The 14,288-nt window shown below is 39.2% G+C and overlaps 1 protein-coding gene across 5 annotated transcripts in view; it reads left to right on the top strand.

Annotated features, from left to right (window-relative positions):
• The window catches only part of ITSN2 (intersectin 2), an 80,866-nt gene that overhangs the window by 42,889 nt on the left and 23,689 nt on the right, over window positions 1-14,288 (top strand). For 4 of the 5 annotated variants that reach the window (XM_041480802.1, XM_041480801.1, XM_041480804.1 and 1 more), the window contains 14 exons: window positions 551-813; window positions 1,461-1,610; window positions 1,838-1,978; window positions 2,780-2,867; window positions 3,503-3,642; window positions 4,519-4,599; window positions 6,363-6,499; window positions 7,665-8,110; window positions 9,307-9,428; window positions 11,145-11,320; window positions 11,584-11,728; window positions 12,129-12,334; window positions 13,158-13,222; window positions 13,894-14,060. In XM_041480802.1, coding sequence (XP_041336736.1) covers window positions 551-813; window positions 1,461-1,610; window positions 1,838-1,978; window positions 2,780-2,867; window positions 3,503-3,642; window positions 4,519-4,599; window positions 6,363-6,499; window positions 7,665-8,110; window positions 9,307-9,428; window positions 11,145-11,320; window positions 11,584-11,728; window positions 12,129-12,334; window positions 13,158-13,222; window positions 13,894-14,060 — 2,327 coding nt within the window. The remainder of the gene's footprint in view (window positions 1-550; window positions 814-1,460; window positions 1,611-1,837; window positions 1,979-2,779; window positions 2,868-3,502; window positions 3,643-4,518; window positions 4,600-6,362; window positions 6,500-7,664; window positions 8,111-9,306; window positions 9,429-11,144; window positions 11,321-11,583; window positions 11,729-12,128; window positions 12,335-13,157; window positions 13,223-13,893; window positions 14,061-14,288) is intronic. The other variant, XM_041480803.1, reaches the window with a different exon arrangement.

Genomic DNA, 14,288 nt, shown 5'->3' with positions numbered 1-14,288 from the left:
GTGGTTGCTGGGGGCCTAAACCATTCCTTTGTGTCTCTTTTTATCCTTGTGTGCAGTAATTGAGCTTGATCCTGTTTTGGTTACTCATAGTTTTAACTCCAGGAACTCTTACAGGGAGCACCCTTAAAAACTAAGCTCTTTATCTATGTGTTAATGTTTCCTGCACATTGGAAAACCTTTCTAACAGCAGACAGTTTTCTCCTAGCTTATAAAAGCTGTTCTTTTATGTTTTCCTCTAGCATTCTTTCGTCTTTCATTCTTTAGAGTGAAAGGCTTTCCTGTAACATTCAAGTCATTTTTGTGGTAATTTTTAAACTGGAACTTTTTCTTCTTTTATTTTTTTTTCATCCAGTTGGAATATGCTTAGGAAAATTTAGAGGTATTTTTGAACAGAAAAATAATACTTTAACAAATGGAAGATGCTTACATCATCCATGACTGAACAACCTGAGCTTGCCAAGCAGTATCTATCTTTAGTGGCATAACTGAGGTCCTTGTTTGAGAGCGGTGTTTTGCACAGGGCAGAAATAACGACCTTTCCTTATTTTAGTGACATTTGAGGACAAAAGGAAAGCCAACTATGAGAGGGGAAATATGGAGCTGGAAAAACGCCGACAGGTCCTGCTGGAGCAGCAGCAGAGAGAGGCTGAAAGAAAGGCTCAGAAAGAACGGGAAGAGCAGGAGCGAAGAGAGAGGGAACGCCAGGAGCAGGAACGGAAGAGGCAGCTGGAAATGGAAAGGCAGCTGGAGAGACAACGAGAGCTGGAGAGACAAAGGGAAGAAGAAAGGCGGAAAGAAATAGAAAGGCGGGAGGTTGTTTTCTTAACATTGCTTTTTAATGCTCTAAGGAATGTGTGTGTGCATACAGCATCCAGGCTTTGAGTGCTGGCCTTGGCTGTGTCTCCCGGCTGGCTGATGCCAGGTTGTCTTGGAGAGAGAACACCATTTGTTATAAATATTGGTATAGGTTAAAGGTTTTCAGATACTTCATAGGACAGATGAGATTTTCTTCGGCATATTTCTTGCACTTTTGCAAAAATTTGTATTCCAAACATGACTCTACTGAATTCATAATTGATAACATTTTGACAGCCGAGCTTGAGACAAATTTGCTTCTACTTGGTGTCTCAGTGCATGCATCACACTTCCATATTTTATGTAGTTCTGTGAAATACTCAAAGGAGGTTACAAGCGGTATCTGTCAATGTGCTGTTTTATGGGCAATATTCCAAGCTGCAAAGGCTTTCTGAATTATGAAGCTTTCTTCATCCAGAGTCCAGGAGTGTGGCATGAAGAATCTTGCAGGATCACTTCCTGTGTTCCTGATGCTGAAGTGTATAAGAGCACTTTAGAGAAGTGTGTGCTGTTGTGCTGTTTAGAAATAGAGCGCATTATATTAAATCATGGTCTCTGAGTTCTGCATCTCCACTGTAATTTAAGGTAATGCAACTTTTCCTCAGGCAGCAAAGCAGGAGCTTGAGCGCCAGCGACGACTGGAATGGGAGAGAATCCGTCGCCAAGAGCTTCTTAATCAGCGTAACAGGGAGCAAGAAGAAATTGTCAAGTTGACCTCTAAAAAGAAGAGCCTTAATCTTGAATTAGAAGCCCTGGTAAGACATGAATTTCACCACATATGCTGAAATGCAGTATTTTAAATTATACAAATATTAATACCTGCATTAATGGCCCACTAGGAGTTCCACTCTGTTTTGGATGATGAATCTAAAGCAGGTATTTTGGGTTGTTTTAGAGAACCGGCTGTGAACTAACCTGCCCACAGGCTTAGCAAAGGGGTTTTTGCCATATGTGGTGTAATCTGTCTCTGCTTTCTTTCCAGACTGACAAACATCAGCAGATCTCAGGCAGGTTGCAGGATATTCGTAGCAAAAAGCAAATGCGAAAAACAGAGCTGGAGGCATTGGATAGGAAATATGACCAAGGAATCATGGAAGTCAAGCAATTACAGCAACAGCTGGAGGTGTGTAAATTTAAGCTTATGGTTTTCTTTTACCATATTCTGTGTTTCCCTAATGCTGTTGATAATGCATCTCCATAGGGAGGAATATGCAGTCAGTTGGATTGCAGTGAAGAGAGGAAATAGGCAAGACTGTCAGCATTGCAGAGGCTTTTAGTTTTGTCTGTGGTGTTAAACAAATGGTTATATGTATTCAAATGAGCTGAGTTCAGTAAGAGTTGTGAAAACCTCAGCTATTCTTTTGTGGACTGATAGTAGAGACTTCTCTTTAATTTTGAATTCTTCTATGGCTCCAGACTCAGATTTTTTTGAGGAATGTTGTCCTCTGTTCAGACCAAGTTAGTGTTTAGGTTGAATTACCTTGCTGCTCTTTTATCTTTTTTTTTTCTCTATTTGAGTAACAAGACATTAATTATTTCTAATCACTTGACTACCATAACAATTATCCTCTGCCATATTTTTATGTGATGATTCTGCTCGTCAGAGAAACTTCTTCTCATGTTGTCACTGTTTTATGTTCAGCTTGGGGCAGTCACCTTAAATGGTCTTGTGATAATATTTACACTTTTTGCATGTTTGTTAAATGTTTTTTCAGCTGTGTTAATGGTTTGTTGTCAAAAGCTTTCAATTGTAATATTATTTCTATTAAGAGTATAGAAATATTTTTTTCTTTATCCAGTAATAAGAGCTTGCATCCCTGATTCATTAACATGAGTTGAAGCTATGTTTGAAAAGTCTCTCAGTTTTACTTAATGATTCATAAACAATATTAAAAAATTGTTATGTTCTCTTCAACATCTACAGGATTATCAGAATAAACTAATCTATTTGGTTCCTGAAAAGCAGTTGTTAAATGAAAGGATAAAAAATGCTGAACTTGAAAACACTCAGAGTAAGTGCCTGCACATGAGTTCTATTCTTGATTGCCTTGCTGATTTCTCATCCCTTGTAATCAAGGCTGAAGGGTACAGAGGTGTTAATAACACCTTCACTTCTGCATCTTCCCAGTTTAGTGCCATTGTCTCATCTGCATTCCGTGATCTCCTTCATTTTCCAAATAAGGGACAAACAGACACATTTTGGCAAGAAAGTACAGATTTTGCTTAAAATTTTACTTATACAGGCTGTGTAGCTCACAGATACTATTACAATTTATCCTTTTTTTGGTAGTCTAAACTCAGGGGAGTTCATTTATGTGAGGTTTACATTGGTCTTTATTTCAAATTACACTGGAAGTCTCTATCTAGAGAAACTTGATATGAATTGGTCTGATATTAAAAAACCCAACAACTTGCAAATTATTCTGTATGTATTGCATGTAATGCCTGTGTGCCTTAGTTCAGTGTTGGGGATATTTCTTCCTTGTGCTGTATATGAATAGAAAGGTAAATCAAGGAATTTTTGTGAGGAAGGAGGTTTGGATTGTGTATACAATGGAAAAATAACAAACGATGTTTAAAAACTGAGGTAAAAAATGGAAAAAAACCCCAGGAACACTTGTAAAATTGCATGTCTTTCCTTATGCAGGTACAGGAGTCAACTCAGTGCACAAGAAATCCCAAGAAAAGGAAGAATTATGCCAAAGACTTAAGGAACAACTAGATGCCCTTGAGAAGGAAACTGCTTCTAAACTTGCTGAAATGGATGAATTTAACAGTCAGCTTAAGGTACTTGCATTATCTAAATATCATACACTGCATTTGTTTTCTTCATCCAGTCATAAAGATTGGTGTCACTTTCACCAGGCTTCCACCAATTTCAGTGTCAGACAAGAATTATCAAAAGTCTTGGAGTAAATAATACAATAAAAATGCAAACATATTGCTAATGTACTAAAATAGGAGTCTCCTGCTAACTATTGCTTTGCATGACTCAACTGTTGCTCACTCTCACCTTTTACCTTCTAGAACTCATTTTGATTTAGAATTAAAGTTTCTCAGGCCCTTGCACATTCTGTTCTTACAGTATGAGGTCATATTTGCTGCTATTTTTGAATTGTGTACTGAACACTTGACTTTTGTTGATAGACCTGTGTAGTTTCACAGTACACTGTGCAAGGTCTGGCAGCAGATTTGGGTACGAGCCTAAAAGTAGGCGTAGGCCACTTTTTAAAAATATTTGTTAATTTGTTGTAAGCTAAGAATTGTTGACCACTGGCTGTGAATTTTTGTTTCTCAGGCAACTCTTGGCCTGCCTAAAAACTCAGGCAGCTCTCACAGGGTAGCACACATCCATTTAACTTCATTTGCCAGCTTACTCCAAGTGGCACTAGTGGGAACTTTTTGCTTAAGTAATGGATTGATGCTGGGCCAGCACGAGGGCTCTGCACTCTCCAATAAAAAAAGGCCACATAAATTTGTAAATGTATATGGAATTTGTTTTCTTTTTAAAAGTGGCTTCATGCAATGGGCATTTTCAGTTACTTGTTTATTGCATGGCTTGCTGTGTTCAGTGGCTGCATCCACAGTTCAGTCTTCCCTAAAATATGTTTTTCAAAATACAGTGCAAAGATTAATTGGCTTTTTATCTACCTTATCTTACAGTGTGAGAATATGGATGATTCTGTTCTTCAGTGCCTTTTGTCTCTGCTAAGCTGTCTCAACAACCTCTTCCTCTTACTTAAGGTTATTTTCTAATCTTTGGCTTTTTTTCTTTTTTAATTATTTCGCAATTTCTCTCTGCTTACCCTTTCTGTTTGGATGTACAACTTCTATTAAATACATTTTCCCAAAAGAAAATCAGTAGGCTGCTTCTCTTTCTGCTAGCTTTTATATCCTCTTTAAGACTTAACGTACTTACCTGCTTAGAAATCCAAACTGCACGATACTGAGAGCAAAAAACTCACATTTAATTTTTTTAATTTCTTAATGGACTGTTCTCTAAATTGTTTCACCCAAACATTTTTCTTGTTAGTTAAGGTAACATGAACCATAAAAGTGGTCTCAGATGGAAAGAGTGTCTTCTCCTACTTTTCCATCTCTTGCTCTGTACCTGTATCCATCCATCCTAAGCTGTGAGTCAGGTATTTGAGTTCTTGTCCAAGTTCAAAAGTCTAGAAGTAGCACCAGAGTACAGAATATGGTATGGCAAACACAATGCTGTCAAACCTCCAGATTAACCCAGTACTAAAACATACTTGCTGTCTTTCAACACTACTTTTTGTCTTCTGAGGTCAGAAGTACTTTCAGAATAATGTATGAGGGAAAAAACCCAACAGAATTACCTAACTGAGCTTTTCATTTTGCTTTGCATGAGGGTTTTTCTGTACTTAAAGAGATGAGAGTTTTTCTAATGTAAGTTCCCTTCCATAGTGTTCCTGAAATTCTTGACAAAATAAGAAGGAAAAATATTCCCAGCTGAATATATTTGAGAAAAAATTGTAGTCAATTTCTTGATTTAGTGTGTTGCTACAGAGACTTCCAATGACACAGCATTTGTGTTATCTTGCCTTTGTCATATAAATTGCACCATATGTCTTAGGCAACATGATTCTTGCTAGAGGTGCATATAGTAGTGGGAATGATTAATTCTTAATTGCTTTATTTGTATTTATGTGATCAGATACAAAAAGTCAGGGTTTACCTCTTGCATTGCTCAATGTATATCAGCAGGATTTTCCTAAGAAAAAAGACTGAACTATCTTAGACGTGTTTCGCCTGCCACAAGGCGAAGTACAGGCTAAAGTAATTAGATTATTGTTGATTTTTTTTGGTCTGTAAATTAATTATCCGAAAGAGTCATGCTGATTTTTTGCTTGGAAAAAAAGATTGTTATCAGAGGGAGGTGGGATAGGAATTGAAGGATGTGTTCAAAAAGAAATATTAGCACTGAAAAGTTTACAAGTACAGAAAAAGTCCAGTCAGAGTTAGTGTCTTTAAGGTGTGGTTCCCACAGTGGTAAGACTGCTGGGTATATTTATGAAGTTTTTCTGGTTTAAACGTGGGGACTGATCACTCAGGAAGCATCGAGGATGAGCACCCTACTGCAGGATACTTCCTCAGACTATGGTGCAGTGTTGGCTTTCAGCTGAAATCTGCCTCCTTGTAGTTACTTAAAATACAATTCACTGCCTTCAGTAATGTTGTGTTTCAACACTCAGCTCTGTATCTTCCCCTCTCCTCTGTTGTACTTGGCATTTCCAGCAGGTGTAGGACTGGAAGGGCTCTTTGAAAGCCCAAATTACATCACTGACTTTGCAAACCTGCCATCTCCTTTTATACTTTCAATGATTTGACCTTCTTTGCAGTGACCTCCAAGGACTATTAATAACTTAATACTATTTTGGCCATTTGTATTAAAACTTGGTTGAAAAAGCATTAAATGCCTGTATGCTTTTCTCAAAGATTGGCTTTATTCCCTTTTATGTATTCCGTTGTTCCCTCCCTAGGACCTGAGGGAAAGTTACAGCACACAGCAATTAGCCTTGGAACAGCTCCACAGGATCAAACAGGACAAAATAAGAGAGGTACAAAAAAGAAGAGCTGAGCTGGCACAGAAGAAGCGACTGGAAGATGAGGCTGCAAGGTAGTCATGGCTGAGGGTGTCAGTGCTGCAATTCTTAGAACAAAATAATGCTGTTGTGGCTTTTAAGATAAGATCTATGTTTTAATGTAAAAATGCATCCTATTGGTTGCCTTCAAGGAAGCATTTTATGTGGAGTACCACTCCTCCTGTAAGAGGGTTTGAATTTGACATTTTTCAATGATTTATACTTGATTTGACTAAAGAAGCAGAGCTAGTGACCTTGTAGTGTGGTGATTCATGGGCTTTGCTCATCACAGCATTTTTCTGCCTGTGATGAAGTTTCATAACATTTTAAGTGACAGTCTAAGAGAGCCATGTGCCATATGTGTGGTGATAGCCTATGAATTTTTTGGTTGGACACAGCTGTATGATGGAGTAACAGCTTCACTGCACAGCTCCTACTGCATCCTGCCACGTGCTTGGAAACACTAAAATACCCATCAGAGGAGTGGATGTCCCACAAGGAATGGATGAAGAGGTCTCATCTAGACATTTTTAAGAAGATGACCCAAAGGGTTAGGTCCTTTCTCTTCAGAAGAAAGGTCTTGACAGCTAACATATTGTGTTGAATTGGATATAAACTTCTTTAGACAGCTGAGGCACAGGATAAATCTGAATAGTTGCAGAGAACACAGTCAGGTTTCCAGATCCTGTCTGCTGCAGTGTGGTCCTGGCAAGGATAAGCACATTGGATAGATTACAACTGCTGAAGGCAAAAATATCAAGCTGCCAAGATCAGTATGCAAAGGCTATTTTTATCTATGTACCTGAGTGAAATTAATCTCTTTGGAAGTCATTGTTTCCAGTCAGGAGATCTGGATACTGCCTTGCTGGAGAGTTTAAATCCAGCTTGGTTCAATTATCAGATCAGTTCTTGCTCATCAGGATGCAGCTGGGCAGAAGTGCTTGTGAAGGCACTGCACAGGTGATGGACTAAAATTACTGAATTTTAATCAATTTGTTATTTTTATGTGGAACACTCTGGCATTCATGTTAAGCCATGGTCTGTGGCAGAGCTGGTGACCCTGAGAGCAGTGATCAATGTTATAAACTCAGTTTTGCTGGCAAGTGTCACTGATTACTGTACACAGTCTCATTGTACTGAACACAATCTCATTCATTTTTATATGCATGTTCTCCTACCTCTCTCATTCCTTTCTTCCAGAAAGGCAAAACGGGAGAAGGAGAACCGATGGCAGGAGAATATCCGAAGGGAAGAGGAAGAGAAAAAGAAACGATTGGAGGAAGAACGAATGCAGGAAAAAGTCCAAGAAAAGCTGAAAGCTGAAGAAGCAGCTGCCATGATGAGAGAAAAGGAAAACAAACAACAGCTTCTTGCAGAGGAGGAGAAAAATAGACAAGGCACAGTCTCGAGGGAGGTGGAACAACAAAGACAGAGGCAACTGGAAGAAGATAAAAGAAAGCAAGAACAAATAGCAAAGGAAGCTGAGGAGAGGCGCAAGCAGAACGAGGAGATGAAAAAGATAAAAGAAGCAACTAATTCTCAAGAGGTGGAGAAACACACTTCTAAAATAAACATAAATGAAAAGTTTGCAGATCTGTTAAAGCCAACAGAGGGGAAAAGTCTTAAGCCACCCTGGAAAAATGAAGGTAATCTCAAAATCGTTAGACTTTTGGACTTCTACTTTCCTGAGTGTTCCTTCACTCTTCAGGTGTGCTGTTATTGGTGTGATTCTATAGCAAACTTCTTGCCTAAGATACAATTAAAAAGAACCCAAACCAGCAGTGTTTCATCTCTTTGTCAGTTGTGAATGATCCTATAAACTTAAGTTACTTCTGTCAGTTTTCAGCACCTATGACTCTGATGACAGATCTTCCAGTGATCATGGTCAACAAATAGCAGTTGCTGGAAACAGGTTTTTCCTAGGGCTTGCACTTTCTTTCATTAAAATAGAATGCTAATATGGAGGGGGTTTGTTCATTGATGAGAGATGGGCAGGTAAGGTTCAGAAAAGTGATTTCTTAATAGTGAAATATAGTTTCTTTTGTCATTATTCAATGCATCAGATAAAAGAAAAAAACCAAAAAACTGAATGACTAGGCCTAACTAGCTGTGGGACTTGGAAAAATAGTGCTTTAACAATATCTTCATTAAAGGCACATTTAATTTCATCCTTCATTAGTTCTTGTCAGTTTTTATTAGCCACTTTTCTCACTGAGTTCAGCAAGGATCAAACTAGAACAGGGCTGAAAGATATTTGCACACCTCAGCTAAACCTTGTAAAACATTCCCTGTTTGCAGCATCAGTCACTGACATGGAGAACGGAGATGCAAAGAAAATAGAAATCGTGAGATTTTGCTATTATAGGTTTCTAAGTAAAATCTTCACAACATGCTGCTGAACACTCATTGTTGCAACAGTGGGATCTTTTCAACTTGGAACATTATAGTGGTGTTAAATGAGGCTTTGTTAAAGCACTGGCTTAGCCAGAGCAGCGTGGCAAGGAAAGAGGAGAAGATAAAAATGTCATTTTTAATGAAGTCTTGCAGAAGGTGTCCCTGCTCATGGCAGGGGGCTGGAATGAGATGACCTTTAAGGTCCCTTCCAGCCCAACCCACTCTGTGTTTTTGTGATTTTTTCACTGCAGAAGTCAATGCATTTTGTTGTCTCAGTTACATTTCCATGATTGGTGTGTTAAACTGATGCCCTGGTGGTCTCCTCTGGGACCTGCACTGTGACTGGGGCAAGAACTGATATTCCTACCAGTTGCTTAGAGTGATGGGGCTCCAACTGAATGCTTGTCTCAGCTGTGTCAGAGTGGTAACTGGTTTTCTTACCTTCCAGGCAAGGCAACTGGTGCTGCAGAGTCGAGGAATTCCATTGCCTTGGTAAATTACAGAGCTTTGTATCCATTTGAGGCAAGGAACCATGATGAGATGAGCTTTAATACTGGAGATGTAATTCAGGTAAGACTGACTATTCACATTTAACTTGCAAAAATTAACCCTTTTCTCTAGCCTTGAGATGCACAAAGTCTTAAGGATCAAAAGCATTGTGCTGATGTATTGTAAAGTTTATTCAGATTTTAAAATGGATTGCTGCTTTATGTTTTTCAAACAGGTGAAATTAGGATTAGTTCAGCCAAAATATTTCTCTGAATTTTACACATCCTAGATATGTTGACAATCTCTGTAAATATAAGAACAGTGAATGCTAAACATAAACTTTCTAAAATTAGTAGATCAGAAACAATGTGGTTGTTGTAGCTCATGGCACATGTGCAAGTTGGCTTCTGAGTGTTTGCTTGAAATGTGAGCACAGTTAATAGACACATGAATTATTCATTGATGGCACTTGAATTAAAATCAAATTAGTTATATAACAAGTAGATGTGAGAGGTTCTTTTGAATCTTAATGCTGTTTCCAGTGTATTCTTTACAGACATTTTTGCCTGTCTGAGCAACTTGGTCTAGTGTCCCTGCCCCTGGCAGAGGGGGTTGAACCAGGTGATCTTTAAGATCTCCTTCAACCTAAACCATCCTGTGAATCTGTGATTCTCTTTCTGAGTGTTTTTATCAATCCCCCCTCAGGCAGACACTTTGAGTAATTTATTCTGTGTCCATTTATTGCAGCATTTTTCAGAATTTGCTGTCTGTAATATTACAGCAGGACTATAAGATTGGTAATGCCTTGTGGCTTCTCAGTTGAAGTCTGTGTTATTTAATGTATATTCGTTATTAGCACTTGTTTGAAAATCTTTGCCTGCAGGTGAATGTGTGAAAACTGATTTACAACTGTTTCTAATGTATAAGTACGTGGTTGCTCCTCATTCAGACTGTAAGTAATACAAGTAGGTGATAAGGAAGAATTTGTGAAGCAACGTGGTACAAAATATTAAAACACTTGACTAAATTAGCTTTCAGTTTGACAGTGTTAAAGCATTTATTTGCATTTTCATACCAGTGAGCCATGGAAGAGGGAACAAGAGAAGTAGGTTTTGCTTTGACTTCACTCTCAGCTGTAATTGTATCATTTGACTGCTGATAACTGATTTCAGAAATAGGATAACAGCTGCCACCTCCTCCTCCTCTGGCATCCCAAACCCCAGCTAAGCTAACCAGCTGATAGTGTTTGATGGGCTGCTAATTTTTAGCCAATTTTCACTAACTGGCTAATTTGCAGCATAATGGAAGCTTCAGGATTGCTGTGAATGTTTAAGGATGCTCTATACTTAATCACATATTAAATAACAGAATTTTTGGATGTGTTTTGGAAGCAGTCAGCTGACAGGGTTAATTATATCAGTGAGCAGAACAGCAGCAGTTGTTTCCTGCTCTGCTGGGCTCACCAGCCCCTTCCTCTCAGCTGCACATTCAGCAGAATCCAGCACAATGCACTGGCATTTTTGGCAGGACAGAGTGGCTCAGAGGCACTGCATGACCCCCATGTGCACGTCTGGGGCCTGTCTGAAGCAGAGTCCCTGAGGTCTGTCTGTACCTGTGTCTGAAACCAGTGCAGCTGCATCCTCACAGGGCAAAATCAGCTCAGCTCTGCCAGGGCAGATCCTGGTGTGGGCACTGCCCCTGCTCGGGTCACAGAGCCAGCAGGTGCTGACACACCAGGTCCCTGCTTGTTTCATGCTGCTAATTCTCTTTCCTTTGCATTTCTCCTCCTGTCCATAGGTTGATGAAAAAACTGTGGGAGAGCCTGGTTGGCTTTATGGGAGTTTTCAAGGACATTTTGGTTGGTTTCCGTGCAATTATGTAGAAAAAATACCAGAAGGAGAAAAAGCTTTATCTCCTAAGAAAGCCTTACTTCCTCCTACAGTATCTTTATCTACTACCTCAGCTGCTTCAGAGTGAGTTGTTATGTTTGTGTTTAAAGTGCTTTTTCTAAATTTAGCTGGCACATAATATGCTGTATAGTTTTGCTTAGTTTTAAAATACAAAGGCAGAATACTTACTAAAGAACCTTCTTAAAAGGAAAATTTAAGTATTTGATAGTCTGCTTTCATTGTGTAGAATATCAGTTTTATAGATGTTGAAAAAAAAGTTCTCTGCTTGAGGTACTTTCTAAATAAAACTTGTAATTTGATAAATATGCCTTGTGTTCAATTTGCAGACCACTTTCACCAAGTAAATCTGCAGAAGAATCTGAGTACCAAAACATCCCCTTTTCCAGCCTGAATGTTAACACAGCCTGGCAGCAGAAATCAGCTTTTACTCGTACTGTGTCCCCTGGATCTGTTTCACCCGTTCATGGACAGGTACCTTGTGCAGAACTTGATGTATTTCAGATTCATCTTAATGAAAATGATGTAAAGTAAAACCAGAACACCACACAGCTTTGCTAGTGCTGGATGCACTGAACAGCCTGGAGGATCAAGAAGCTCATCTAAATATTCTACTAGTGTGAATTGATATATTTCCAGGGACTACTGAGCAAGAACACTCATCTTTCATAATTCTAAAATAATTTGCACCTACAATTAGACACAAAAGATATTTCTGACAAATAAACTGAGTTGCGTGCATGCATTGATGTAAACAAAGTTATTCAGCCATCACTTAGGAATGAAGTTGCTTAACCTTCAATAAAGGATACACCAGTGTTTGTTTTTAACAGCTGGGGCAGTGTGATCAACCAGCATCACTTCTGTCTTACAGGGGCAGCCTGTAGAGAACCTAAAAGCACAAGCACTTTGTTCTTGGACTGCAAAAAAAGATAACCACTTGAATTTTTCAAAGAATGACATCATCACTGTCCTGGAGCAGCAGGAGAACTGGTGGTTTGGGGAGGTACATGGAGGAAGGGGTTGGTTTCCAAAGTCCTATGTCAAGCTCTTACCTGGGAGTGAAACCAAGAAAGAGGAGTAAGTGTTGTGACTTTTGTTGTTGTTTTATTCAGCAGTTTGCAAAAAGCAGTGGTTTAGAGTGCAAAATTCTTGCAGTGCTTTAGTGTGCAGAGCATAAATGCCATTTAGAATTTACACTGTGTCATGTTAGGCTTTTATTATTTCATTCTGGCAAGCCAAGTAATGTTGGGCTCACTGCTGTGTAACTATAGACAGCCTTGCTAGGCTGAGTGCTGTGAAACATCAGTGGTGTTTGATTATTCATCAAGTGCCAGACTTCTTGTTCATTACCAGGTCCTCTCTTGCAGTGCAGTTGCATTCTGCCTCTAAAGGTGTCAATTTTTAAGTGACCCAAAACTAACTGTAAGCTCTGCACAGAGCAGTAGTGTGTTGTTCTTCACTAGAAAAGATTATTATGCCTGTTCTCATGCTCCAGGGTAACTATTCAGGTAAAGTCTGGTTACTGCTGGGATGGCTGCACCACTGTGTGTAAATTGTTCTGTTTGTGCATTGTGCTAAGACTTCTTAGAAATTCTTTAGAATAAGAGAATTTAGTAAAAATCTTTCATTTACTCCTTTTGAATAACATAATTTGTGAATGTATCTCTTCCCTTTTATCACATGATATTTTTTTAAGTGGTGTGCTCTTGGGTGCCATAAATATATTAAATATCATTAAAACTTGACACTGTTTGATAGTCAGGGAAGTCTTTGTAGTTAATCCAGAGTCAGTACCAGCTCTGATATAACCAAAGTGATCTTTGTCTCATGTGAATTGAGAGATTTGCTCTTGATCAGTCTCTTGGTAACACAGAGCTTTTTTTTTCCCTTTTTTCTGCAGACCAGAAGCTATTTATGCAGCTGTAAACAAAAGGCCTTATACCCAGAGTTACACAGCAGGAGAGGGTAAGAGAGCGTGAAAAATGCCAACTAATGCTACAGTCTGGTTCTGCTTAAGGGCTTGTGAATATAGTTCAGTTTGTGAGGAGGTTCTGAGCAGCACTTTGAGTGCTTGTCCAAGACACACAGTGCAGATGTTCAGCTGTTGATACAAAAGTTCTAAAATAAGAACTTAAGATTATAAGTAATGCAGGTTGAGCATAGGCCTAGGTTCTCTTATTAAGACTTCTGCTCAAGTATGAATAGATTTCTAAAAACCCATAAGCAGAGTTCTCTTCCTGCTATTCTCTGTTGTGTTACGCTGTTCTGTAAAGACATGAGAAAAAATTTTTAATCTCCTGAATGTGGCTCATTCTCTTCCAGTCAGTAAGGAGTACAGTATACAAATATTACTGGAGAAAAATTTCTAGTGTATCTCCATGCTTTCTCCATTATATTTTAATTGCAGCTGTGTTTTTTCATTACAAAGTTGTGTACCTGTAAGAGTAACTGTGAGTGCAGTGAAGCAGGTGGACAGGTCAGCTCACAGACTTGTGGAGGTGTGATCCCTGTTATGAACACACTGTTACCAGCCCTGTTGTGCACACACTGGAGAATGCTGGTACCCCTTTATGTGCATCTGGGGTTCCTTTGTGCCCCTCTGAAGCTCTGCTCTCCCCTGTGTGCTCCTTGCACAGAGTACGTTGCCCTCTATCCGTACTCGAGCTCTGAGCCCGGTGACCTGACGTTCATGGAAGGAGAGGAGATCCTGGTGACCCAGAAGGAAGGGGAGTGGTGGACCGGGAGCATCGATAACAGGACTGGAATCTTCCCCTCCAATTACGTCAGACCAAAAGATCCAGACGTGAGTTCAGAGTCTGAAAATTAACAATTCTCAATGGATTTTCTCTCCATTTCATTCTGTTGGCACCCAGCTCTTACACAGGGATTTTGAGCAGAGGTTAATATGCTTGATAGAAAAGAAAATCCTTAGTAGCTTGAGTGCTAAATCGGAGCTGTAGCCAGTGTCACAGTGCCTCTCTCTCTGTACAGGATGCTGTTTTGTTAAATATGGGTATAAAGTTAAAATCTC

This window comes from Pyrgilauda ruficollis, unplaced genomic scaffold (assembly GCF_017590135.1).
Source record: "Pyrgilauda ruficollis isolate IOZ18807 unplaced genomic scaffold, ASM1759013v1 scaffold54, whole genome shotgun sequence".
Lineage (NCBI taxonomy): Eukaryota > Metazoa > Chordata > Aves > Passeriformes > Passeridae > Pyrgilauda > Pyrgilauda ruficollis.
The sequence above is the reverse complement of the archived record's forward strand: the minus strand, read 5'-3'. Positions and strand labels throughout refer to the sequence as shown.